The sequence below is a fragment of the Lygodium microphyllum genome, chromosome 9, assembly GCF_053477565.2.
Source record: "Lygodium microphyllum isolate KBCC chromosome 9, Lygodium_microphyllum_v1.1.10, whole genome shotgun sequence".
Taxonomy (NCBI): domain Eukaryota; kingdom Viridiplantae; phylum Streptophyta; class Polypodiopsida; order Schizaeales; family Lygodiaceae; genus Lygodium; species Lygodium microphyllum.
Window position 1 is genome coordinate 53136891 of NC_141143.1, and position 25810 is coordinate 53162700.

Consider the following 25810-nt stretch of genomic DNA (forward strand, 5'->3'; position numbering starts at 1 on the left):
TGAGCTCAAGAATCTTGACTTTCAATCTTGTTTGTGTTGGCATTGGATCATCCCATATTATAAAGTTGCAAAACATGATGTATTAAACAATTTTTATGACATTATAGAGGCAAATTGAAATTTGGAGATTTTGGTCATTGTCACAAACTTGAGGACTATCCAAAGAATTAAGGAGAGCAGAAAGAATGAGTTTTCTATGAATTGGTGTGCACGTCTATTGGAATGTCATGTTTCGGGAGAACCAAACTTGCAACTCTAACTAGGTTGCACAAATGGACAATTATTTATAGTGAAAAGCTGCAGCATGGTGATCAAACGCCAAACAACCACTGCATTGTATTGCTCAACCCAACACCTTAAAGGATACTAAATAAACTACATTCCCTCGCACTTTGGAAAGGGTAACTTATGGAGCATAACAAAAATAAAATTACTAAGCAGAGAGAGAGTATGCTAGCAGGAAACCATTAAATTAAGTGGCAAACTCACTGCAAGAGAGAAGCAGACCACAACTCAAATACAAGTATCAAAATAACTCACTATCCCTCACAAACTCATAAATCAATAGCATAACAACGATAATGGAATTAGGGGGGTTTTCCAAGCAAAACGGTCCATTTAGAAAGATATACTTACACATGGAGAAATGGTTGTTTTGAGCTTGTGAAGCTCAACATTACATCCTAGCCTTGCTTATTCCAAGCACTACCTTAGTTTTCACAAGAGAGCCCTCAGCCCAGTTTTTAATAGCTAAAAAGAAGGGGAACTTAAGCTGAATAATGTTGAATACCACTTTATTCTCTAGACCTGTGAAGTATTCCCGAGATGGCACTGAGCATATTTAAGGTAATAGAGGATGATCATTGTTTCTAGTGCAGGCCAGTCATCTGTAACATCATTCAGCCCATACACAGAGAGTACATCTTTATTAGGTCATCACTCTGCTATTTTCTTTTTAATGACACACATGCCAAACAAAGGCAGGCTTACTATCTGTGTTATGTCATCACTGTCAGGCCATTAAGCATGGACCCTATCATGGTTGTGAGTTCCTACAGGAAGCATATCCATTACATAAAGCAGTTAGCTGACCTCTCACGAGTATATGCTGCATACCCAAGATATCAGCTATGCTTCATTTTTTGCTGCCTTTCGTGCATTGACAGTAACAGGTTAGCTCCAGAAGTCTGACCCAGCACAAGATACTAGTAAGCGCAACTCAATTCACACCAAACAGTTATGACCCTACATTTTAGCACAAATACTCATTTCACGCCAACAGTTATTATCACCCTACCGAGGTTAAACATGACAGAGGTTGCTTGTGCACGTGCCTGCGAGAAGCTCAAGGTCACCATCCCAAAAGGTACGTGCTCACAATCATGGAGTACACCAAATCTTTCCTGAGTCCTGCTTAAACAGGACATCTATGCATCTTTCCAATTGCAAAGCTAGACAGTTCATAACCAACTGAACACACCAACGAACATTTTGCACACATTGAATCGAGGGCCCATTGGAAAGATCACAAAGCTTTAGTACTAGTCTTCTCAAAGGGATTAAAAGTATTACATTAGATCAGTAATCATAAGTCACGGGCAATTACTAATGAGTCAGAAAACAGCCATTCCTAGCAACAAGTTCCCGAAACTCAATAGACAATCCAGCATATACTTTGTTAGCACGCACATAGCCAATGAGAGGTACGACCAAGTTTAGATATCTATTTTCATTAAATGGCAATTTTCTGACACCTACAACCCTGCCTTTAGGCAAATAGTTGGATGTCTGGTATAGAGATTGCAATATATTAGGTATAAATAAATAGATGGGAGTAAGAGTGTTGAATACTAAATTGCCAAATCAGCTATAGCCAATCCTACATTAACTCTTTGCTTCCTCCTTCAACTCAACCTCTTCATAGTCTGCTTCGGAAACTGTTGTATCAACAGCAGCATCAGGTGGCACACTGGCTCCAGACAAGACTTGCTGTAGAAGGAACGTTTTCTGAGCTATTTCTCCCATGTCTTCACCTTTAAGAGAATCCTTCAGGGCCTCCAAAGCTTTTGATATATTGCCAGTATTTCCTTGAGATCCCTTTTCTTTTTCCTCTTTCATTTTTGTTTCAGCTTCTCCAATAACTTGGTCAGCATTTGCTTTGACAGTTGCAAATTCTTTTTTCTTCTCATCCGCCTCTGCATAGGCCTCTGCTTCTTTTACCATTCTCTGTATATCGTCCTCAGTCAACCCTCCAGAAGACTGTATGGTAATTGTCTGTTCTTTCCCTGTTGACTTTTCACGAGCAGAGACCTGGACGATGCCATTTGCATCAATGTTAAAAGTGACTTCTATTTGTATTCTACCCCGTGGGGCTGCCGGTATATCTACAAGCTCAAACTGTCCTAGAAGCTTATTATCTGCAGCCATTTTCCTTTCTCCTTGGTAGACAGATATACCCACCACTGTTTGAAAATCTCTAGTTGTTGAGAAAATCTCACTCTTCTTTGCAGGTATGGTGGTGTTCCTCTCAATTAGCTTTGTAAATACTCCTCCAAGAGTCTCAAGCCCCAGAGATAGAGGTGTCACATCTAAAAGTAAGATATCTTTGACATCACCTCGAAGAACCCCTGCTTGAATGGCAGCACCCATGGCAACAGCTTCATCAGCATTAACATTTTTATTTGGCTCTTTACCAAATATCTTGGCCACAAAATCACAAACCCTGGGCATTCGGGTCATGCCCCCAACCAGGAGTACTTCATCCAGCTCACTAGGCTTCAACCCTGCATCTGCCAGACAATCATTGCATGGTTTGCGAGTTCTTTCAATCAGGTCCATCACCAGAGCCTCAAGCTTTGACCGTGTAAGGGTGAGGTTGAAATGCTTCGGACCAGATGCATCAGCCGTAAGAAAGGGCAACTGTATGTCTGTTTGCATGGAAGTAGAGAGCTCAACTTTTGCCTTTTCAGCAGCCTCTCGCAACCTTTGAAGAGCAAGTTTATCTTTTGTGATGTCCATGCCCTCTTGCTTGTTAAACTCCTGAACAAAATGATTCAGCAGTGCATTGTCGAAATCTTCACCACCAAGGAAAGTGTCCCCATTGGTGGCTTTCACCTGTACAAAGAGATCAACAAGCATAAAAGCATGAGGAAGTCCTAACTCAGTAGTTATACTGCTTTCTCAATCTTGAGCCACCATGTGAATTGACACACAATCAGAACCAGGTAACATGCCTACCGAATGTTCTGGATTAGCTAACAATCAATACTGCCCTGGTTTTGAAATGCACATACTATCAGTTCGTTGCATCATACTATGATGCTGAAAAGAAAAGGGAGAGAGAGGAAGTAGGAAAGGATGTTATTTAATAATGCATTACTCTAGCATATATTTTAGTGGTGCTAATTTAAGAGGAGAAAGAAAGGATGCTATTCAAAAATGCATTACTGTACTATATAACTTTGAATGATGCTAAAAAAGTAAGAAAGGATGCGTAGTATAAACCACCTCCTCTTACTAACAGCCAAGGAGAGGTAACTAGGTTAGATGAAAAAACCTCAAACACACCATCCAGCATCTCCAAAATCGAGACATCAAAAGTGCCACCACCAAGGTCGTAGACAGCAATCAAGCCCTCCTTCTGTTCGAGTCCATATGAAAGAGCTGCTGCAGTTGGTTCATTTATAATCCGTAGAACCTCAAGACCAGCAATTCTGCCTGCATCTTTTGTAGCCTGTCGTTGTGCATCATTAAAATATGCTGGCACTGTGATAACAGCTTTTGTGACTGTTCGACCCAGATAACCCTCTGCCGTATCCTTCATTTTCTGCAAAACAAAGGCCCCAACTTGACTTGGGGACAGCTTCTGTCCCCCTGCTTCTACCCAAGCATCACCGTTTTGAGCCTTAATAATCTTGTACGGCACCATCTTCATTTCTTTCTGTGTTTGTGCATCATCAAATTGCCTTCCAATCAGCCGCTTGACACCAAAGACAGTGTTTGATGCATTAGTTACTGCTTGCCTTTTAGCAGGTATGCCCACAAGTCTTTCACCTTTTGCGGTGAAAGCAACAACTGAAGGCGTAGTCCTTGCTCCTTCAGCATTTTCTACAACTCTAGGGAGCTGTCAAAATGCCATGATTATTCATTCACAGGCCTACTAAAGATCGCAATCTTCCCCATCCTATCTGGAGCAAAAAAAAATACTTACCTTTCCTTCCATTACAGCAACACAAGAATTTGTTGTCCCTAGATCAACACCAATCACATCATTGCCCGAAGCCTTTGTACTGCAGAAAACAACATGACTATCTTTTCAAATGAAAGTTATATTTTATGATTATGCATTGCTTTGATCATTAAAACAGCACAGTATACTAACCAGCAAAAAATTCACCCACTCTATGGGGTGATTAATATGTACAATGAAAAACAGAAGTGTACGATAAGGAAGCTTCCATCAAGGTGCACATTACTATTGAATGCTGGACCACTGATAAGGAATGGAACCAATCAGCTATAATTACCAAAGGCACAGTGAAATTGTTGGAAATTTGTCTCCTATATGTGCCAATTCGTGGGTATATTGCATTGTCAGACAGCAGTATTCATAAGTTGGCCAGCATGTATGACTAATCAGCCAGTTCTACCAACACAGACAGCTTTTGTACAGCATTTCATGTGATCATTTTATTTGCATTATTTGTAGCAAGTCATCCCATATTCAGGTCCAACCTGACTCCTGATACACTCTATTAATTAGCCTGCACATGTGGTTGTCATTATTCAGATTGTCTGAGAGGCTCAATTGGTCTTGTGAGGTTCTCTGAGAGGGATCTACTACACATACTATTGTACAGATTCTTCCCTGATGATTCAGTATTCTCTCTCTCTCTCTCTCTCTCTCTCTCTCTCTCTCTCTCTCTCTCTCTCTCTCTCGTAAAAGGTAATTGTATTAATTACGAAAAAAATGTACAAGTTTACAAGATTACAAGATACACGATGGCTCTAAGCCAGCATGTGTCAACTGTCAGTACCAAACCAGGACAGAGTTACACAAGTCATGGCAAAGACGCAGAGGAAATTGCCATATGCCAGGGAAGTAAGTCTTCCCGAGGGAGCAAGTCAGAGTGCCGAATGAGATCTGGCAATGTGTCCCGGAACATTAGAAGCCGAATCAAAAAGAAAGGCATTCCGAGTGGTCCAATTGCGCCAACATCCCCAGTATCTAAGAAAATGGAACAAGATCTTCATATGCAACTGCGCTGGTGTGGGGTATTTTGGGCGTACAAAAGCCCAATCGAAAGGGCTCAGTGAGAAACCAACCACAGCTTGCCAAACCGCTAACAAAAGCGACCAGATATTCTTAGCGAGAGGGCAAGAGATAAATCGATGACGGGCCGATTCCACAGTAGTGGTGCAGAAGAAACAATTGCCGTTAGAGATTCGACGCTTGGAAAGGGCCGAGGCAAGAGGAAGACCACCAATCATTACCCTCCAAAGAAAGACCTTGCATTTGAAAGGTGCCTTGTTCACCCAGCCCTCCATCACAGTTGCCTTCCACCATGACTGAGATTTCCGCAACCCCCATACAGTATTAGCTTTAGTAACCAACCATTGATGATCTTTAATCAGAAGATGGTACACCTGGTTAGCTGAGGCCTTTTCTAAATTCAACTGCCCTGCAAGAACCCAGTCCTGCCAAGGACAATCCACAGCAAGGGCACGAAAGGGTTGCCTGCTCTGGAGCACTAACAAAAGCTGTTCCCATAAATCACGGTATCCACGAGGGATTCTAAAAAGCCTCCTCGCAGAACAAAACGATATGAAGACATTACGACCGGCAAGGGTGGCATCTGCAACTGAAGTCAAACCCAAACGGGCCATGCAGTTAAATTTTGGTCTGAGCTCATGTTTGCCTTCCCTGAAAGTAATCTCGAGGCTGCCAACAATTCCAATTGAAAAGAGTTATAGTATGTAAGCGGTCAACGCACCTTCTGAAAAACCAATTGCCAAAGAGCCGACCAAATGAACAAGCAAGGATGGGGAAGGACTCAAAACCGAAAGTATACATTAAGAACATGCCACCAGGAGCTTCGAATTTGTGTATTACCATGCATAAGACCGCGGTCCTCAAGAAAATAACGGGCTATAACGGCCCACGGGTGATGCTCCACACACGTGGCACGAAAAAGAGACCAACGAAGTGCCAGCATATGAGTTTCAGCATCCAAAATAGACCCACCACCCACGTGTTTAGGGGTATATGTATGCGACTACGAAATCCACGAAATACTTGCATACAATGAATCCTTCTTCCATAACATGAAACGAATGGGCCGAGTGAGAGCATTCAAAGTAGTCGGAGTCCAAGGCAGCAATGGCAAGAAATATGTGAGCATTGGCAGCATAATTGTCTGAGCCACTTTGAGGCGGACATGGAAGGGCCACGCTTGCGACTTCCAATACAGAAACTTCGCTGCCAGTTTCTGTAAAATCCACTGCAGTACTTGTTTTGGCCAACTGAGTAGAAGCTGCCATGGAAGATAACATCGAAAGAACCAGATGAGTCGCCAGGGCAAAGAAGAGAGGACTCAAAGGACAACCCTGTCTCACAGAGCGTGCAAGGACAAAGGGCTCTATAACACCACCATTAAGCATAACTCGCGAAGAAGCGGCAGCACTAATGGTGTAGATCAAGCGGGACATCCGAGTGCCAAAGCCCATAGTAGACATAAGTTCTACAAGGAAAGACCAATCTCAATAGTCAAAAGCCTTTTCCAGATCCAATTGAATCAAAACCACTTCTTGACTAGAGTACCTTGCATAGTCAATAGCCATTTGCACATTTAAGATATCATGCAGAATGTTGTGGCCCTTAATGAAACCATATTGAAGAGGATGCACAATGGCGGGAAGATACTTGTGGAGCCAATTCACCAGCACTTTGGAAAAGATTTTATACATCAAACCCATCAAAGAAATTGGTCTCCAATGTTGCAACATTGACGGCGAAGGAACCTTTGGAAGCAATTTGATAAGACCTTCTTTCCATGAGGAAGGCATGAACCCTGTTTTCCAAACCTGCTAAAACATAGCCGTCAATGGCTTCGCCAGTTGGGTAGCAGAACTCTCAAAGAATTCATTGGTGAGACCATCCCAACCGGGACTTTTATCTTTAGGCAAGCGCAACAAAACATCCGTGACCTCCTCCTCACAAATATCTGTCTCCAAAGTAGTTTGCATATCAAGTGGAACCTGATATCGGACCAGATCATAGAAGACTGAATGTGCATGCGTAACCTGGTCAAAAGGTGACTGAGAAGAACCAAAAAGATTAAGAAAATAATTCCTGCACATATTGACAATAGTCTGAGAGTCAGTGACCATTCGACCTCCTGAATTCTGGAGTCTAGTCATATTTTCTCGAGCAGGAGAGGCATGCAGAGCGCGAAAGAACTTATGAATTTGACAAGCACTATCTTGCAAATTCTCAAACAAATTTTGCAATTTGGCCTGCTGATAAGACTTCAACTAAAACTCTTTAATAAGATCAGCCAAATGTATCGCCAGTGACAGCAGAAATTCATCATCCGGAGTGTCCACCAGCAGAGAACGAATGAAAGCCAGTAAGTCCTCCGCTGCGTGTCAACACCGCCGACAAAGAGAGACATGGTGGATCCCATACTGCCGAGCGACCCACTGCACATTAAAAAGCAATCGTTCAAAGGAAGTAGTGCCCTCAGAGGCGAAGTCCAATAAAAATCTATCAATCAATTGCTACATATAGCCCCGAAAGATTGAATGCTTCAAATAAGAGGAGTTGAAACGTAAAGGGAGTCTATCCAGCAATTGCATGAAAGGTGCAATGGGTTGTGCAAGTAGCTCAAGCTGGAGAGGGAAATGGTCCGACAAGGTATATTGCTACAAGACTGTCATTTCCAGCATCTCAGGAAGAAAATCATCATCTTACATGATGTACATTCGGTCCAACCGCGACCATGTAGTTGCATACTGTGCCGAATGGAAAGTAAACCCTGTAGAAGAAGGGTGTAGCCAAGACCATAGATCTTGCTTAAGTACAGCAAGAGCAAACACATCCCACACCCGACTTTCCGGAGCGTCCATCACCGAATGCCCTGAAGTGGACTGTGAAGAATCAACACACATATTAAAATCCCCCATCAAAAAACCCCGTCTGCCAAGTGACAAGCAGGTCTTCAAGGTATTCCAAAGATCCTGGCGGGATAAAGGGTCATTCGGAGCATATAGGCCCAACAACCATAAGATCTCTCCTTCAAATAAAACTTCAACTACCACAAAGCGGCCATGTACATCATTTTTAATAAGAACCGACTGATATTTCTCATGTACAATCATAAGCACACCAGAATCTCTCTCTCTCTCTCTCTCTCTCTCTCTCTCTCTCTCTCTCTCTCTCTCTCGTGATTCATTCTGGTCAGACCATGCATTCACTCCTGCATCACAGCACTCTGACATGGTATGAGAACAGCAATGAGTTGTTGCATAGGTGGACAAACCTGGAGGAGGAGTTTCACCATGCAAGTGCAGACAGGAGGGCTGCACATCAAACTACTGCTGTGTTGAGCCAAGAAATGCATTAGAAACTTAAACCATTCAATTCGCTATTTAAAACAGCCCCAAAACATATTATTACCAACTTTTCATTGAATTACAAAACTTCTAGAGTGTCTATGCCCCATAAGCCAAATCCTCATTTGAGGGAAGGTCCACACATCTACGAAAAGAAGGCTTGCCTTCAACTCAGTCCATCCTTGTTGCTGGCGCCCATTTTCCACTACTGCCTACACCCCTCCTTCAGCGGATACTTCAGTTCATGGTGCAGTCAGGCATCCATCAGCCTGAGGCACCCTTCCAAGCTATCATCTACACTTTCATTCAGGTGCTGTCCAGCCCTGTGTTTACTGCCAGCTGCTTCCCTATGCAGTCCAAGCTTGATCAACACCAAACAGTCACCAAAACAGCAGCAGATTGCTGTGTTTTCTACAGCCTGGGTTGCCGCCCCAGCACTTCCAGCCTGCCCAGGAGCAGGGGACTGCTGTCTACACTGCGATTTCAGCCTGCTGCCTTGGCATCTTCTCTTGTGCAGATTGCCCTGCTACCACTATCACTTTCAACCTGATCCACACTCTCAGATCTGCCTTTGCAGCTGCTGATTGCTTACACGAGCTACCTACTATGTTGCAAGGTCTGTTTAGAGTACAAGACACTCTCCAACTCATCTCTCTACCCTGGTCCTTTAAACAAACACTGAAGTTTGAGGTTTAGTATTCACTCTATAGAGTGTGTTTATTGCATTAAGCATTATATTGTTCATTCATTCTTCCATTCTTCACCTCTATGTTCTTCCATTATCACTTGTGTTTTGTTGTACATTTGTGTTTATTTTTGGTGCTTGGGTATTTCTTTGCATGCAAGAGAAGGCTGGAGAGAGTGTCAACAAAGAGAGAAGTGCTGCATTTTCTGATCAAGAGGGCAACCTACACTTGCATTTTGACAGGAGGCCACAAGTGGACCTGACTTTGCGAAGATTTCAACAAAAGTGCTGAGAAGGGTGTGTTTTTCAGCAACCCATGGCAAATGTTTTCATTGTGAAAACAGCCTTTCTTCTCAGATAGGGTGGCGAATGACCTGCTTAAGCACTAATTACAACAAGCATAAAATCCATATAAACTAAAATTACAAATGCTACCACTTAATTTGGACACTGGACACCTAGTTGGCCCCAAAACTAGCGCCCCTTGTGGTATTTCTTGAACTTGTATTGCTAAAACTTAAAGGACACTAATATCTAGCTTAGAACAAGTCTTCAAACCAATTTGCCCCTTGGTTTGCTTGAGGATTGATTGTCAATCTTGCCCCTTGGATGACAAATTCTCCCCCAAACTTAATGTTGGTTGGCTGGCCTCTTAAAATTTTCTCCAATCTTCCTATATTTCAGCTTCTGAATTTCAAGTACTAGGCCCTAAATTCCAAGCACTCTTATCCAAGTGGCTGGTAAACCCTAATTTCTATTGTAAATCAAGGTTTGGCAGTAGGAATTCTTCAATTACACCCTCTTGGGACTGAATTTGACTAAAAAGTTCTCTTTAGGAAAGCTATGAATTACTTAAGAAAATGGACAAGAAACTAAAGAAAGAAATTTAACAGTCTCATCGAGAAAATTGGCTGAATTCGAATGCTGCCTTACTATGAATGGCCGATTGGCTACAAACCCACCATCAACTGGTAGCCCACATGCACGCAAAATGTAGGCTATCTTGTGCACTACACATTGATACCCTTTAATCCAGGATCTGGGCTCCCTAGGCATTTAAACTATCATTGAATGCAGTTGTTGCCCCTAGTGTCCTAGCACTAAGTGACACTAGAGTTAGGGTTTAGTTTAGGGATTCCTATGATAGCTAAGCCATTAGAGTTTCAATTTTTATTATTTAAAGACACTTTTGTTGTGAGTGGCTATCGTGAAGAATAAAGATCTTTAGTAGCAAAAGAGTGAATATGTGAGTGAGAGTGAGAGAGAAAATACGACACGATTTAGGTGTACCAACAATGTGTTGGTACACAAATAATAAAATGTATTTATACATGTGCAACTAAATAATACACGTATGCATACACGGAGGTGAATAAAGGACCTTCATATCCCAACCACAACCTCCCACTTAAAGGTCCGAAGTGAACCTTTAACCAACCCCCAATAGTCGTATGCAATGGCTCATGTTGAGCCTTGCTTAAACTTTTAGTGAGAACATCTACAAGGTTGTCCTATGTTTTGATCTTGATCAATGTGATTAGACCATCTTTCGGAATCTGTCTGATAAAGTGATATCGCACATCTATATGCTTTGTACGTGAATGACACACGGTATTCTTAGCCAAATACAAAACACTCTGGCTATCACATCCCAACACAGGAGTACTCATAGACATGCTAAGATCCTCTGTAAGTCTGCTCAACCATATAGCTTCCTTAGAAGCTTCAAGAGCTGATATGTATTCAGCTTCAGTAGTACTTAGTGCTATGATGTTTTGCAACCTAGAGCACCAAGAAATGGCCCCACCAACAATTGTAAAGACATACCCGCTAGTGGACTTGCGAGTGTCCAAGTCACTTGCCATGTTTGCATCACAATAACCCTCCAGACTAAATGCACCCCTCCCATAGCAAATACACTTTCTTTGTGTACCCTTTAGATATCTAAGAATACACTTGACAACCTCCCAATGTGTTTTGCTAGGATTTGACATAAACCTGCTGACAACTCCCACTACATGAGCAATGTGTGGATGAGTAGCAATCATAGCACACATGACAGAGCCACAAACTAATGCATAAGGGACACCCTTCATAGCATTGGCTTCCTTGTCATATTTTGGGTTGTTGGCTTTACTAAGCTTAAGATATGGAGGTAAGGGCACCCCAAGAGGCTTAGCATCCTTCTTGAACGTTCTTCTAAGGAGGACCTCTTTTTCATATCTACACGGTTGGAAAGTACATGGAATAGAATATAAAGCTTTTACTCTCAATATTTGTAAGAATTTGGCATTTTACTAGGAGAAAATATGGCTTTACTCCATAAGGACTAAGGATTCTACTAGTTGGTGTAAGTTCTAGTTGGCATATTTCAATCCATGCAGAGTAAGAGTTACTAGTGTAAGAAAAAGATTGATAGCAACAAAAAAGTTACTAGTGTAAGAATGAGAGTGAGGTTTTGACTCTGATACATTCTCATGTTGGATCAAGAGCAAGATAGCTTAGGATGGTGAAGTGATAAAGTGACCTTCTCTTTCTAGTCATTCCAAGCAACTTCCCTGTTGTATAGAACTAGCCCTATGTATGGTAGATCATAGGTTTTACTCAAAAACCAAGAGAGAAAATTTGCATGACATGAAGCAAGAAGACTAATTGGGTACAATCTGTTAGAGATCACAACCTGATCAGGAGCAACAGGTGCAGTCGGACAGTTTCTGTCCGTGTGCAATCGGACTGCCACGTAGTCGGACTGCCACGTGGCAGTTCGAACTGTTCAGACAGTCGGCTGCATTTAATGCAGCCGACAGGCTATTTCTGGCCAGTCGGACTGCCACGTGGCAGTCCGACCTGTTCAGACAGTTGGCTGCATTTAATGCAGCCGACAGGCTATTTCTGGCGCCCTGGTTTTCGCCCAGATTCTGGCTATAAATAGCCGAGTTCTCCAGCAATCTCCTACACTTCTCTGCTCACAGATTACAGACCGGTGGCACGCGCAAATTCCGTCTCTGTTCGCAGATTTCAGACAGGAGACAGTGCAGACTACAGCGGACTTCGAGGTGAACAGCAGGTTGCATCATCGAGGTGGAGACACGCAGTCCAGCGCACTGCGCCCGTGTATATATCTGCATATCTTTGTATTCAGCACACTTTATACAGCAGATCTTCATCTTCCACTGTCTCTTTCTCTCTCTCCTCTCTCTGCGTTCTCTCTCTCTCAGTCCTACGCTTCCGCATCGTTGCACTCTGACATGGTATCAGAGCAGTGTTAAGGGGTTGACTGAGCGTAGAACCAACCTGAAGAGGAGTTTCTATCACGACACAAATTTGCATTTTCAGTGTTTGAGGGCAGACAGGAGGGCTACGCCTCGGAACAAGGCTGAAGCAAGCGTGGGCGCGCAGGAAAGGAGTCCAAGTGGTGGATTTGCTGCTGTTTGACGCAGAGGAAATTTGAGTTTTCAGCTTTCAAGTGCAGGTTTTGCTTTTTCATCGCCTCCAGCGGGTAAAGAAGTTTCAAGACACGGAAGAGCCTTAGCAGGCTGAGTTTTCACAGTCAGAGGGGGCTGCTTTTGCGTTTGTGAAGACATTATAGGTGAAGATGTCTACAGAGATTGACTTGGAGTTCTAGTCGATTATGGACCGGAAGGTGCCTGTCTTACCGGCTCTTCCGGTAGATCAGAAGCTCGACGGCGACAACTACCGCATCTGGCGCGTCATGATGTTGGCCATCCTTGAGTCCTACAATTTGGCGGAGCTTGTACAAAAGGAGATCGACCGGTAGAGATCACAGCCTGATCAGAAGCAGCACATGCTGTCAGACAGTTTTTGTCCGTGTGCAGTCAGACTGCACAATCGGACTGCCACGTGGCAGTCCGACCTGTTCAGACAGTCGGCTGCATTTAATGCAGCCAACATGCTATTTCTGGCGCCCTCGTTTTCGCCCAGATTCTGGCTATAAATAGCCGAGTTCTCACGCAGTCTCCTACACTTCTTTGCTCGCAGATTACAAACCGGTGGCACGCGCAGATTCCGTCTCTGTTCGCAGATTTCAGACAGGAGATAGTGCAGACTGCAACGGACTTCGAGGTGAACAGCAGGTTGCATCGTCGAGGTGGAGACACGCAGTCCAGCGCACTGCGCCCGTGTATATATCTGCATATCTTTGTATTCAGCACACTTTATATAACAGATCTTCATCTTCCACTGTCTCTTTCTCTCTCTCTGTCCTACGCTTCCGCACCGCTGCACTCTGACACAATCTCCCCCCATGCCTTGTGTGAGCGCTCCACAAAGCATGTAAGCCATTTTCAACATGCTATTCATGCTATACAGCACCTTCATTTTCATTACCAGCACCTACATTTTCATATTCAGCAAGTCTATCTTGCTGTCTATGACCTCCTTGTGCTTCTATTTGCTATCCATCATCATCTAGCTCAAAAATAACCAACTGATCATCAATTTCAACATGCGAAAAAGCATCATGAGGCTCATCATTTGAAGTAATAGGTGGCTGCAGATTTTGAAATTTGACCTTTTTCATGTCTTCATCACAAGCTAAAGTACTTTTCAGCAACTTTGCTTCATTAAACACAACATTACGGCTGCAAACAATTTTCTTGGACTGTGGTAACCACACTCTATAGCCAAATTCACCCTCATCACCATAGCCCATAAAAATGCCTTTGGTGGATTTCGAGTCAAGTTTACTCCTCAACTCATCTCTAACATGCACAAACACATCACAACCAAATATCCATAAATGGTCATATGAGACCGATTTGCCAGACCAAACCTCCTCAGGGATGCCATTATTTAAGGACCTATTTAGAGAATGGTTGCAAATGTGAACCGCGGTTTTGAGTGCCTCTCCCCAAAATTCATAAGGGAGATTAGCAATGGACAGCATGCACCGCACTCTTTCACATAAAGTCCTATTGTATCTTTCAGCCGCCCCATTTAAAAAGGGTTGTAAGGAGTTGTAAGCTCCCTCTTGATTCCACACAAGTCACAAAGAGACTTAAACTCAGTAGATGTGAACTCACCCCCATTATCAGTTCTCAAGCATTTCCGCTTTCTACCTGTCTTAGTGGTCACAAATGCATGAAAAGTTTTAAAAACAGCAAATACTTCACTTTTCTTTTTCAACATCTTCCTAGAACAATCATCAATAAAAGAAAGAAAATATGCAGCACCACCCAACGATTTCACAGGCATACTACATACATCAGAATACACTAAGTCCAAGACATTGGACTTACGAGAGACACCAGAGTAAAAGGAATTTTTCATTTGCCTTCCAAACTGACAGTCATTACAAAAATCAAGTTTAGAACCTTTTTCATTAACCCTCTTCAAAGAGGTAAGGACATCAAGCCCTTTCTGGCTCATATGGCCTAATCTCTTATGCCACAACTCCAAATGACAACCAATTTCAGCAACTGCAAGAAACTTGCCATTCAAAGCTTTACAGTGCAAACAATACAAAGTGCCCTTCTTGGTTCCTTTTGCAATCAGCATGAAACCCTTTTTCAATTTCCACAAACCACCACCAAACAGTGCAATGTAACCATGCAAGTCAAGCTAACAAATAGATAGTAAACTCCTCTTGATGCCAGACACATATCTAACATCTTTCAACACAAGCTCTTGCACATTATCCAAAGACAAGTGTACAATGCCAATCCCATCAATATTGCAAGCATGGTTATTTCCAAGATATACTTTTCCGTAACTGCCTCCATTGAACATAGCAAATCACTCCAAGCAAGGAGTTACATGGAAAGAGGCACTAGAGTCTACAATCCAAGTCTGAGTGACACCATCATCAACTGACAAAAGTGCATCAATCACATCAACCTTGGTAGTCTGCATATCCTACATGTGACATACAAGGGCATCATAATCTACTGCACATAGTACATCAACCTCTGCATGTGAGAGCTCCTCTATGACTACACTGGAGGCCACATTGGCCTTTTCCTTGCCTTTGGCTGCCTCTCAGATACACCTGTCTTATCCTCTTTCTTCTTTTTGTCTCCTACAGTCTTCTTTTTCTCTTGTTCCTTCTTGTAGTATCTACAATCAGGCTTTTTGTGACCCTTCCGACCACACTGATAGCAAGTAACATCACTCTTTTCCTTTCCTTTTCTCTTGCTTCTACTTCTCTGTCCACATCATTTGCATTTTCCCTTTCAGCCCTACCTCTAAGGTTGTACGCTGAGTTGCTACCTTCTCCACTAGACTTACGTCTAATTTATTCATTCAAGATTGAACCCCTCACACCATCATATGAGAGATTGGGGCTATTACTAAGAGAAACCACCAAGGTCTCCCAAGAATCAGGTAGTGTCATGATTAGAAAGATCGCCCTCAACTTATCATCAAAATCCAAATAAGCATCCTTCCCGCGCGACCTATTCATTGGTCATCTGCTTCTTCAACCCCGTGAGCCGGTCCCGTTAGGTCACACCTGATTTGTCAAGCAGTCCATACCACCTGCCAATCTCAATGAAGAATGTACTGTGTGCAGTGACTGTCGGCTTGTACCGTCAACTCTAATACCAATTGTTGTGAGTGGCTATCGCGAAACGTGAAGATCTTCAACAACAAAAGAGTGAACTAGTGAGTGAGAGTGACAAAGAGAAAGTACGATATGATTTGGGTGTACCAACAATGTGTTGTTACACAAAGAATAAAAGTATTTATACATGTACAACTAAATAATACACATGTACATACACAGAGATGAATAAAGGACCTTTATATCCCAACAACTTTGTGCTTCATTTGCACAAGTGCGGCATTATTCAATGTGATCGCCTGGAGTGTTGTAATCTCTCTCTCACATTAATTCATTACTTCCCATTCGTGATCAAAGTATTGTTGTGCATTAATTAATTCTTTCAATCTCATTCATTATCCATTGAATTAATCGCACAATTACTCCACACTTGGGCCAACAATGGTATGAGAGCAAAGTTCGTTCATTACACTTGCCATCACTCGCAATCATTCACTACCAGCCATCACCATTGAGCTCCTCCCACTCGGCTAACTATCCCACAAGCCATTAGGCCTTGCAACCGACTCAAGTCTCATTGGTAATTGCACACTTTGTGCCACTATCTTTGCTCGTTGGTTGTTACCCATCACTCAAGATTCAAGCTCTTACAAGCTTGTTTTGAATTGTCAATTGCATACTATCGATAGCCCCTATTGATCCTAGCTACCACCTGAAGAGAGCCACCCCTGAAGTGATACTAGTCACATCAACCCACCACCGACCAACTCACACGCCAGTCTGCCTCCCCTCTTCCAATTACTACCACGCTGCCTTGTAACGCCATCAACCATGTTGCATGTTACTTGACACCACACTGACCTGCCCATCGTTCCCTGTTCCGAGCAGCTGACTCTCCTGCAGACACATCATTATGTTCTTGTCGCTTTTATGCATGCCTTTCATTGACTTGCAAATGTGCCATTCAACATGCCAAACGTGTCGCCTATCCATATCACTTTCGCCTATTGACCAACCAACCGAAAAGCTCTTTTCACCATGCCACATCAGTCGACTATCTGACATCCTATTTCCCAACAACCTCAACATTTCAAAAATCGCTTTGAATAAAAGCAATCATTTCTCTCCCTCATTTTTTCAACCAACAGACCACTGTTCACACCAACTATCCCTCTCAAACACAAATTGCACCAAAATTGGAGATTTTTGCCAAACCCACCCAATTTGCTACCAAGCTTTTGCCTAAATACCACCGAGATGCCCAAAATTTAGAACTTTTGCCTCAATTCACTTTCTTGGCTCTCGACATGCTCCAAAATCATATTATTTGGTTGCTGACCCTACTTTTTCCCACCATTGAAGACAAATTTAACTATTTTGGCATATTATTAGGTAAATTTATATTTTGTTGTCATTTACATTATTGGAGCATTTCTAGCCATTAATCTCTATTTTAGCATATTGCTGCTCACTGCCTTCATTGGGTAATTTATTTTTGAAAATTATTTTCTACATGTTTCTCTCTCCTGAGCAAAAAAACAGCAAGATAAATTATTATTCTCCATATTATTTGGCTTCATTGAGGCAGACAACAATTCTTCTATCAGTGACTTATTATTATTCAGGCATCCATTTTCTCTCTCTTCACTTGGAAAATGTTATTTTATTGCCGATTATCACTCATGGCCAGAAATAATAATGATTTGTCAAGCATGCTTGGTGCCAATGACAAGCTCGATGGCACCAATTACCCAATGTGGGTTTACACGATGCAACATGTTCTTATTGCGAAGAATCTATAGCATATTGCCAATAGCAACAAGCAAATGCCGGCTTCTCTAACATCAGCACCACCTCCTCCTTCCGCATTGCGAGGTGGCTTTCATGATGCCAAATCATCTTCTTCTTCGACAACACATCCAACTCAAGATCAGATTTGATGGAATGGCCATGACACCCAAAAGCATACCCTAATCGCCTTATATCCATGAAGAGTGACATCATTCCACACATCTGATCGTGCAAGACATCCAAGGAGTCAAGATGCATGGCAAAAGCTTACATCATTATATCAAGTGCGCAATGAAGTGCGTGTTGCTTACCTACATAAGCAACTAGAAGATGTTTGCATGGAAGGAGGAGGTAATATGGATGCCTATCTCACCAACATCACAAATCTTATTGAGCAATTATTAAATAGTGATAAAGAAGTTCTTAATAACCAGCTTGTTTCCATCACTCTTAATGGTCTACCGGAGTCATACCGAGGTTTTGCTACCACCTTGTGGTTGGTAACTATGAGTAACCAACTTACCTACAACTTCGACCAACTTGTGTCTCTTTTGTTGCACAAGAAGCAAAGCCGTTTGAACCACAATGCCACCATGGCAACCGAACAAGCCTTTTCTACCCATCATCATGGAAAACCCAAAACCAAGGTGAAAAACAAGGTTGCTGGTCAAAAAACAGCCAACTTTCATGCTAGTCGTTCTTCTTCTTCCACTCCTTCAACATCGAAGATACCCTTCAATCCTAGTTCATCCTCTCCTAATCCTTCCAACGGTACATTCAACAAACCTAAGAGGTGTAATTATTGCCGTAAGACAAGGCACGACATCACTGAATGTTGTAAGTGCATTGCATCAAAAAAGAAAAAGGAGTATGATCTTGCTCTTGACATCGAACTATTCTCTGTTTAAGGATTATACCTTTTTCATTCAATGTTAGTTTGATCGTTCTATTCATGATGTGTGTTTTTCTATTGATGATGCATCTTCTACTTGGTATTTCGACAATGGTACATCAAAGCACATCACCTCTTGCCGAACATTATTTTCATCCTTCTCTGATGTACATAAGGGGAGAAAAGTTATGTATGCTAACAATGTCTCTTATGCAATTAAAGGCATTGGACATGTGCAGGTTGTCTCCATCTTGGGCACTTCTTTGATATTGCATAATGTTCTCTATGTGTCCAACATCAAGAAGAATCTTATTTCCAGTTCAACCCTTGCAACTTTAGGTTTCATGTCATTTTTTATGGCCCCTACAAAGGGTTTCGCATCATTTTTTATGGCCCGCAATGTTCGGTATATGATGACAAGATTTCTTCTTCTATTTTCTTGATAGACACTCTCGCTAAAGGTCTCTATCATCTTGATACTTATGATCAACAACTCCCTAAAAATCCTATTGACAATGCCTTATTAACAAAAGAATCTTTTCATGATACACATTTATCAGAGGCTTGATCACATTAACTATCGAGCATTAATGAAGCTCTAGTCAAAGGATATGGTCAAAGATCTTCCAAAATTTCACTTCCCATCAAATCACATTTGTGAGATTGTTTACTTGGTAAGATGCATCGATTCTCCTTTCCTAAGGATTCTCATGTTCATTTGCCATCTATTTTGCATCTCCTTCGCACTGATGTTTGTGATCCTATGACGACTAGTTCTATTGGTGGATTTCTATATTTTGCCACATTCATTGTAAACGCCCCGAACAACGTAGTATGCTTAACAATTATGATATTCGCTTGTTTTCAAGATTAAATATAAAAGAGAATGAACAATTAAGCTGAAAATGAAAATTACTCACAAAATTACAGCCATGAAAATGTAAAAGTAATAGAGACAAGATTGAGGGTTGAAGATGGGCAACCCCCCCCCCGAAAGCAATGTATTTCTGCTCAACCCAAGTTCCTTAGGAAAGAGCTTAGTTACAATCAACCTGAGAGTGAGGAGAAGTAATTCTCACTCTCACAAGATCATGCAAAGATGTACAAACACACATGCATTATCTATTATGCAATGATAAGAATTGATTTCTTTACACTATGAGAGAAGAAAGAGGGGAAATCAGCCTTTCTCCATCGTTGAATAGTAGTACATGGATAGGGCTTGCTTCTTGTTGCTAAAATGGAAGAAAGAGCTTGAGAAGGAGGTGCTGTAATGAATTTACAGGCTTGCTGTCCTGTAAAACAGTAGTGATAGAAGAGGGAATATGGAGGAATTTGATAATGGAGAAGTGGGGAATGATGATGGGAATGGATGGGGCCAGTTTCTGGCTATCTAGGGGTGTTGTACATGAGTTTACAGCAAAGAAAAATGATGCTGAATGAAGAAAAACGAGCTCTTATTTATAGGAGAGGGAAGAGCTAGTACAAAAGGGGAAAGTGGAGCAGCACAAGACAAGTGTCCAGCCACATGTCATGAGATGTGACAAGTGGTGGGACACTTGGAAACTTGTGTGACAAGTTTCTTGACACTTGTCTCTTCTCTATGGCCTTCCTTTTTGGGCTGAATACTGTCAAAAATAGAAACAACCAAATTTAGTAAGCACAATCAGAGTACAGAACTTACTATTTTTAGAATGACATCCCTATTTTTTAGGACTAGCATTTTTAGGCTAATTCGAGGCTCCTAAAATTTAGGGACCTCCTAAAATTTAGGGATCTCCTAAAATTTAGGGACCCCCTCCCCGCCTCCCTCCCAATATGGGTGTCATATGAAAGCTTTTTCCGTGTACATCGCAAAAACGGTATCAGAATCTTCATGTGACTTTCCTATACAAAGAAATGTGCATTTCAAGCTTTCAATCCACACATGCACATTATACAAGCATTTCATGATCATGCCATCTTGTTGATTGTAACTGTCTGTTCTGGTGGATCTAGCCCACACTTCAAGGCATCAATCTTTTCTGTGTGCGAGTCTAACCCTGATATGCGTGAGTTCTGGTCACAGGCGCCCAATCGGCCATATAGGTGGAAGTGTGAACTATCTTTTCTCTAACCCACCGCGTGGGTCCACCATAACCTGTGACCACTCATCAGTGGCCAGCTCCAATGCACTTTTCTTTATATCTAATTAGTGCAAAGGAAATAAATTTAATAAATCATTATATAAAAAAATTAATGAAAAAGGATACAAATTCTGTTTCTACAGAGTTGTGACAACCCTCTGGCTTTTATTCAGCTGTCCTCAGCTGAAAAGCTTCTTGATATGGCTGAAGAATGTTTGGGTAATCCTTCATGAATTTTTCACCTACCCACTGTGCATCTATTGTGGGTAGATTCTTGAATTTTAGTAAGAATTTTTGTCACAATGCCACTTCTCGTGGTTCGACCCTTGTGAAACAAAATCTATTCATGTTCCAAGAGTTGCTCTATTTCTTCAACTTATGGGGGATCTTCAGTAATGGGTTCCTTTGGTTCTGGTTCTATGTAAGATTTTAGCAAACTTACATGAAAAGCATTGTGTATTTTCCAATGAGTAGGAAGCTCAAGTCGATAAGAAACTTCATTTATTTTCTCAATCACTTTGAAGGGTCCAAAGTATCTACTGGAGAGCTTTGGAAAAGATGAATTTTGATCGAAACCTTGTTTGAGCCTACTTTATCAAACTTTAGCAAGACATATTGACCTTTTTCAAAAGCCAAAGGTCTTCTTCGTTTATCTGCTTGCTTTTTTTGTCGCTCTTGGGCAACTTTGATAGTGGCTCGAACTTGATCCATTGTGGTTTTTAAATCTAAAGCAAACTCTCAGCAGAGCAAAAATCTTATCTTTAGTGCGAATAATTGGAGGAGGAATCACTTTACCCTGTACTATTTCATTTAGAGCTTTCCCTGTGGATGAGTGCACTGTATTGTTATAAGCAAACTCCAATAATGGAAGATATTTCTCCCATTGTGACTTAAGTTCACTAACATAAGCTTTCAACATATCCAAAAGAGTGAGATTCATCACCTCTGTTTGGCCGTCAGTTTGAGGATGAAAAGCTGAGGAGAACTTTAAAGTGGTTCCCAAATTCTCAAATAAAGCACACCAAAAGTTACTTGTGAATTTGGAGTCTCTATTTGAAATGATCTCAGAAGGCATACCATGTAATCTGAAGATATGTTGAATGAAAAGTCTTGCAGCTTGTGCGGATTTCAATGTTTTATGACATGAAATAAAATGTGATTGTTTGCTGAATCTATCAATTATGACCCAAATCATATCATGACCTTGAGGTGTTCTTAGAATACCTGAGATGAAATCCATTGTGATAGATTCCCATGGATCTTTGGGCACTGGAAGAGGTTGCAACAATCCTGGAATCTTCTGCCTATCATACTTGGATTTTTGGCATACCAGACAAGCCTCAATGAAGTTATGTGTATCTCTTCGTAATGTTGGCCAATAAAAGTAGCACTCAATTGCACTTAGAGTGGCTGCCCTCCCTCTATGCCCTGCATAAGGGGATTCATGACTTTCTTTAAGCACCTTTTGTCGAACAGGAAGAGTGACACAAAGGCGATTGTTCATGAGAAGGTAACCATCTTTGATGGAATAATCTGGATGAGAATCTCATTGCTGTAAATTTGACCAAATTGCTGCAAAATCAGTATCTTCATCATAAGTATTCTTCATCGTTTGAAAATCTTCATGATGAGCCACTGTAATAGTTGCAATGCGAGGCACTCTAGAAAGTGCATCAACAACTACATTTTGTTTCCCTGGAGTGTACATAATTTGAAAATGAAACATAGACAAGAAATTTTTCCATCTTGCATGTTTCTCCTACAAATGCTTTTGAGTCTTGAAATACTTCAAGCTTTAATGATCAGTTTTAATAAGAAATTCATTGCCTAAAAGATAATGTTTCTATATCTTTAAAGCATGAACCACTGCTAAGAGCTCCTTTTCATAAATGTCATACCTTTTCTCCACATCATTTAGACGGTGGCTTTCAAAGGCTACGGCATGGCCTTCTTGATTTAGCACTGCACCAATACAATCACCGCAAGCATCTACTTCCACCACAAATGATTTTACCAGATCTGGAATGATAAGAACAGGTCCAGAAATAAGAGCTGTTTTCAGCCTTGTGAAGGCTGCCTTCTCTTTTTCCTTCCATTGAAAAGAGATCTTCTTCTTTGTAAGGTCATGAAATGGAGAAGCCATATGTGCAAAATGCTTAATGAAGCGGCGGTAATAAGAGCATAAGCCAAGAAACGATCGCACCTCATGTACATCATAAAGATGAGGCCATTCTTGGATTATCCTGATCTTTTCACGATCCATCTGAATCCCTTCAAAAGAGATGACATGCCCAAGGTAATTTATTTTATGCATGAAAAATTCACTCTTTTTACCATTTACCAAGAGTCGATTTTGTTGAAGTAATTGTAGAACAATTTCCAAGTATTGATGATGCTCCTCTTCATTCTTGCTAAAGACAAGAATATCATCAAAGAAAGTACTGACATATTGTCGATGCTTTCTAAAGATGCACTCCATCATTCGATTAAAGGTGGCTGGTGCATTGGTTAATCCAAAAGGAACCACCAAGAATTCATAAAGACCGTATGAAGTACGGAAAGCAGTTTTGTGTACATCTTGTGGTATTACCCTAATTTGATGATAACCACTCTTTAGATCAATGCGGCTGAAAACCTTTGAGCCTCCTAGACGATCCAAAATGTCGTCAATTCTGGGAATAGAAAACCGATTCTTCACAGTGATTTTGTTGAGGGCTCGATAATCAATGCACATCCTGAATGTGCCATCTTTCTTTTGAACAAGAAGAACCAGTGAACAAAATGGTGAGCTACTTGGCCTAATTAGCCCACGGTTGAGTAGCTCTTTGACTTGCTTTCTGATTTCTTCTTGTTGAGGACAGCTCACACGGTATGGTGCTATATTAAGAGGAGAACTGCCCGGGATAATATCAATATGATGGTCTTCTGGCCTTTCTGGGGGAAGCTGATAAGGAAGATCTTCCGAAAAACAATCTTTATACTTTTCCAAGAGCTGAAGTCGCTCTTGGTTTTCAGCATTCATATTATCTTTTACATCAGTGACATAAAGCAAACAACATTGAACACAATCCTTAATTGCTCTAGAGACTTGCATATGGCTTACCATAGGTATGGTGTCTCCAGAAACTCCAGCTTGGATCTCGTACTTCTTGCCTTTGTTGGTGAGTTCTACCTTCTTTTTCTGAGAAAAGATGGTTGAATCTACTCTATGATTCCAGGGCATGCCAAGAATCACATCGCAACCATCAAGGTCTCCGATACAGAAGGTATCTTCGTCACTGTAGCCTTGAATTTGAAACTTGAGCTTGCCAATGTAGGGTGTCACAGTCTTCACTGTGTCACATTCATCAGCATTTAAAGCTTGGTGAACTTCTACCGGAGTGTCCATCTCTTCATTCTTTAATCCAAGCTCTTTAGCTAATTGCAAGGAAATGATATTTTCATTCTCCCCAAGATCTATCAAGAATAGTGCTTGCTTACCTTGCAACTGTCCCCAAGCTTTTAATAATTTACGCGTCTCTGGAGTGTGAGTTGTGTTTGCAACTACATCACTAATAGCATTGATTTTCATTGGCAACTTAGGCTTGTTGTCAGAAACCTTGCTTTGTCCCTTGTTTGGACATTGCTTCGCTATGTGGCCTATTTGTCCACATTTAAAGCACTTCTCTTCTTTCATGAAGCATTGCTTTTCTTCTTCGAAAAGTTGCTTTGCTTGTGGGTATAGATTGGAGCGAAATTGAGGAGCATTAGGAGGTGCATAGGGCTTCATCTTCTTTTGATTTGATGGCTGCTTTTGCCGTTGTTTTTGTGACATTCATTGATGACAAATCCCGATTCACTTGGGTATATAGGCTGAAATCTAAGTCCGAAGTCTTCTCTTGCTTCCAAACTTTTATTGATATAGTGGAAAACCAAAGCAGCTTCGCATCCAGATCCTTCACACCAACAAGGAGGGCGAATATCTTTCCAAACAATTTTCAAAGTATCTTACATCTCGAGGTATTCATCAGCAACGCACTGTTCCTAACTCCCGACAACAAAATGGAGTAGCGGAACGAAAAAATAGATCACTTATGGAGATAGCAAGATGCATGCTGAAGAGTAAGAATTCACCTAATTCTTTTTGGTTCAATAATATTCTATGTGTCTCTTACATTTTGAACAAGTGTTCCACAAGAGCTTTAAACACCATCACTCCTTATGAGGCATGGACTGGCTCCAAGCCTTCTCTCTTACACATGAGGATTTTCAGATCATTAGTGTATGCTCATGTGTCTTCTCAAAAAAGGCATAAGCTGGATGATAAGGCTGTTCGCTGCATATTTATTGGATATAGTGCTGAAAGCAAAGGAAACCATCTTTATTAACCCTCCACAAGCAAGGTTAATGTCAGCAAAGATGTTATCTTTGCTGAAAATGTTTCTCACCCCTTGCTGGACTATCAAAAACAATCTACTATTGATGCTTCAATTATCTTTACAACCTCCTACCGTTTTTCCATAATGGTTCCGTGGCTAATCCTTCTTCTCAGCCTTCATTTACACCATCTACAAATACAATACAGCAGTCTATTGAGCCTGATTTACAGCAACAGCAGTATCATGATACCTTGTTTAAAGAGCAATCCCCTATTTTTCATCAATTGGAGCATACAAGGGCTGAAATTCAGCAGCCTAAAAGAGTCTCTTGCTGGCTGCTAGACACTCTTCAGGACAGCAAACAACCTCTTGCTTTGGCTGCCCGCACACAAGCCTCTGCTTGTAAGGACCAAGTTAATCTTCTTACATGTGCATTGGTGACTACAACATGCAATGAAGAGCCTCAAGATGCTTTTTCAAATCATCGTTGGATGGAAGCAATGAAGGCACAAATTGATTCCATCCATGAAAATAACACTTGAGAGCTATGTGACTTGCCTCACAACAAGTGCACTAAGGTACCAAATGAGTTTACAAACTTAAAAGAAAATCAAATGGTACTATTGATAGGTACAAAAGCCTGCCTTGTTACCAAGGGAAATACCCAACAACAAGGACTCGACTTTGAGGAGACTTTTGCCCATACATCTCGCATTACTACCATCAAAAGAATTATTGCCCTTGCTGCCCACTTTCATTGGAAGGTGCATCAGCTGGACATCAAGACATCATTTTTCCATGGATATCTTACAAAAGAGATATATG

The 25810-nt window shown here is 41.4% G+C and overlaps 1 protein-coding gene across 1 annotated transcript in view; it reads right to left on the reverse strand.

The window, feature by feature from the left end:
* Positions 1-1685: 1685 nt before the first annotated feature.
* The window catches only part of LOC148031040 (uncharacterized), a 57101-nt gene continuing 32976 nt past the window's right edge, over positions 1686-25810 (reverse strand). Inside the window, exons 3-5 of the mRNA XM_087684559.1 lie at positions 4211-4289; positions 3557-4123; positions 1686-3114 (exon numbers count right to left, since the gene is read on the reverse strand). Coding sequence (XP_087540685.1) covers positions 1885-3114; positions 3557-4123; positions 4211-4289 — 1876 coding nt within the window. The 3' untranslated portion in view covers positions 1686-1884. The remainder of the gene's footprint in view (positions 3115-3556; positions 4124-4210; positions 4290-25810) is intronic.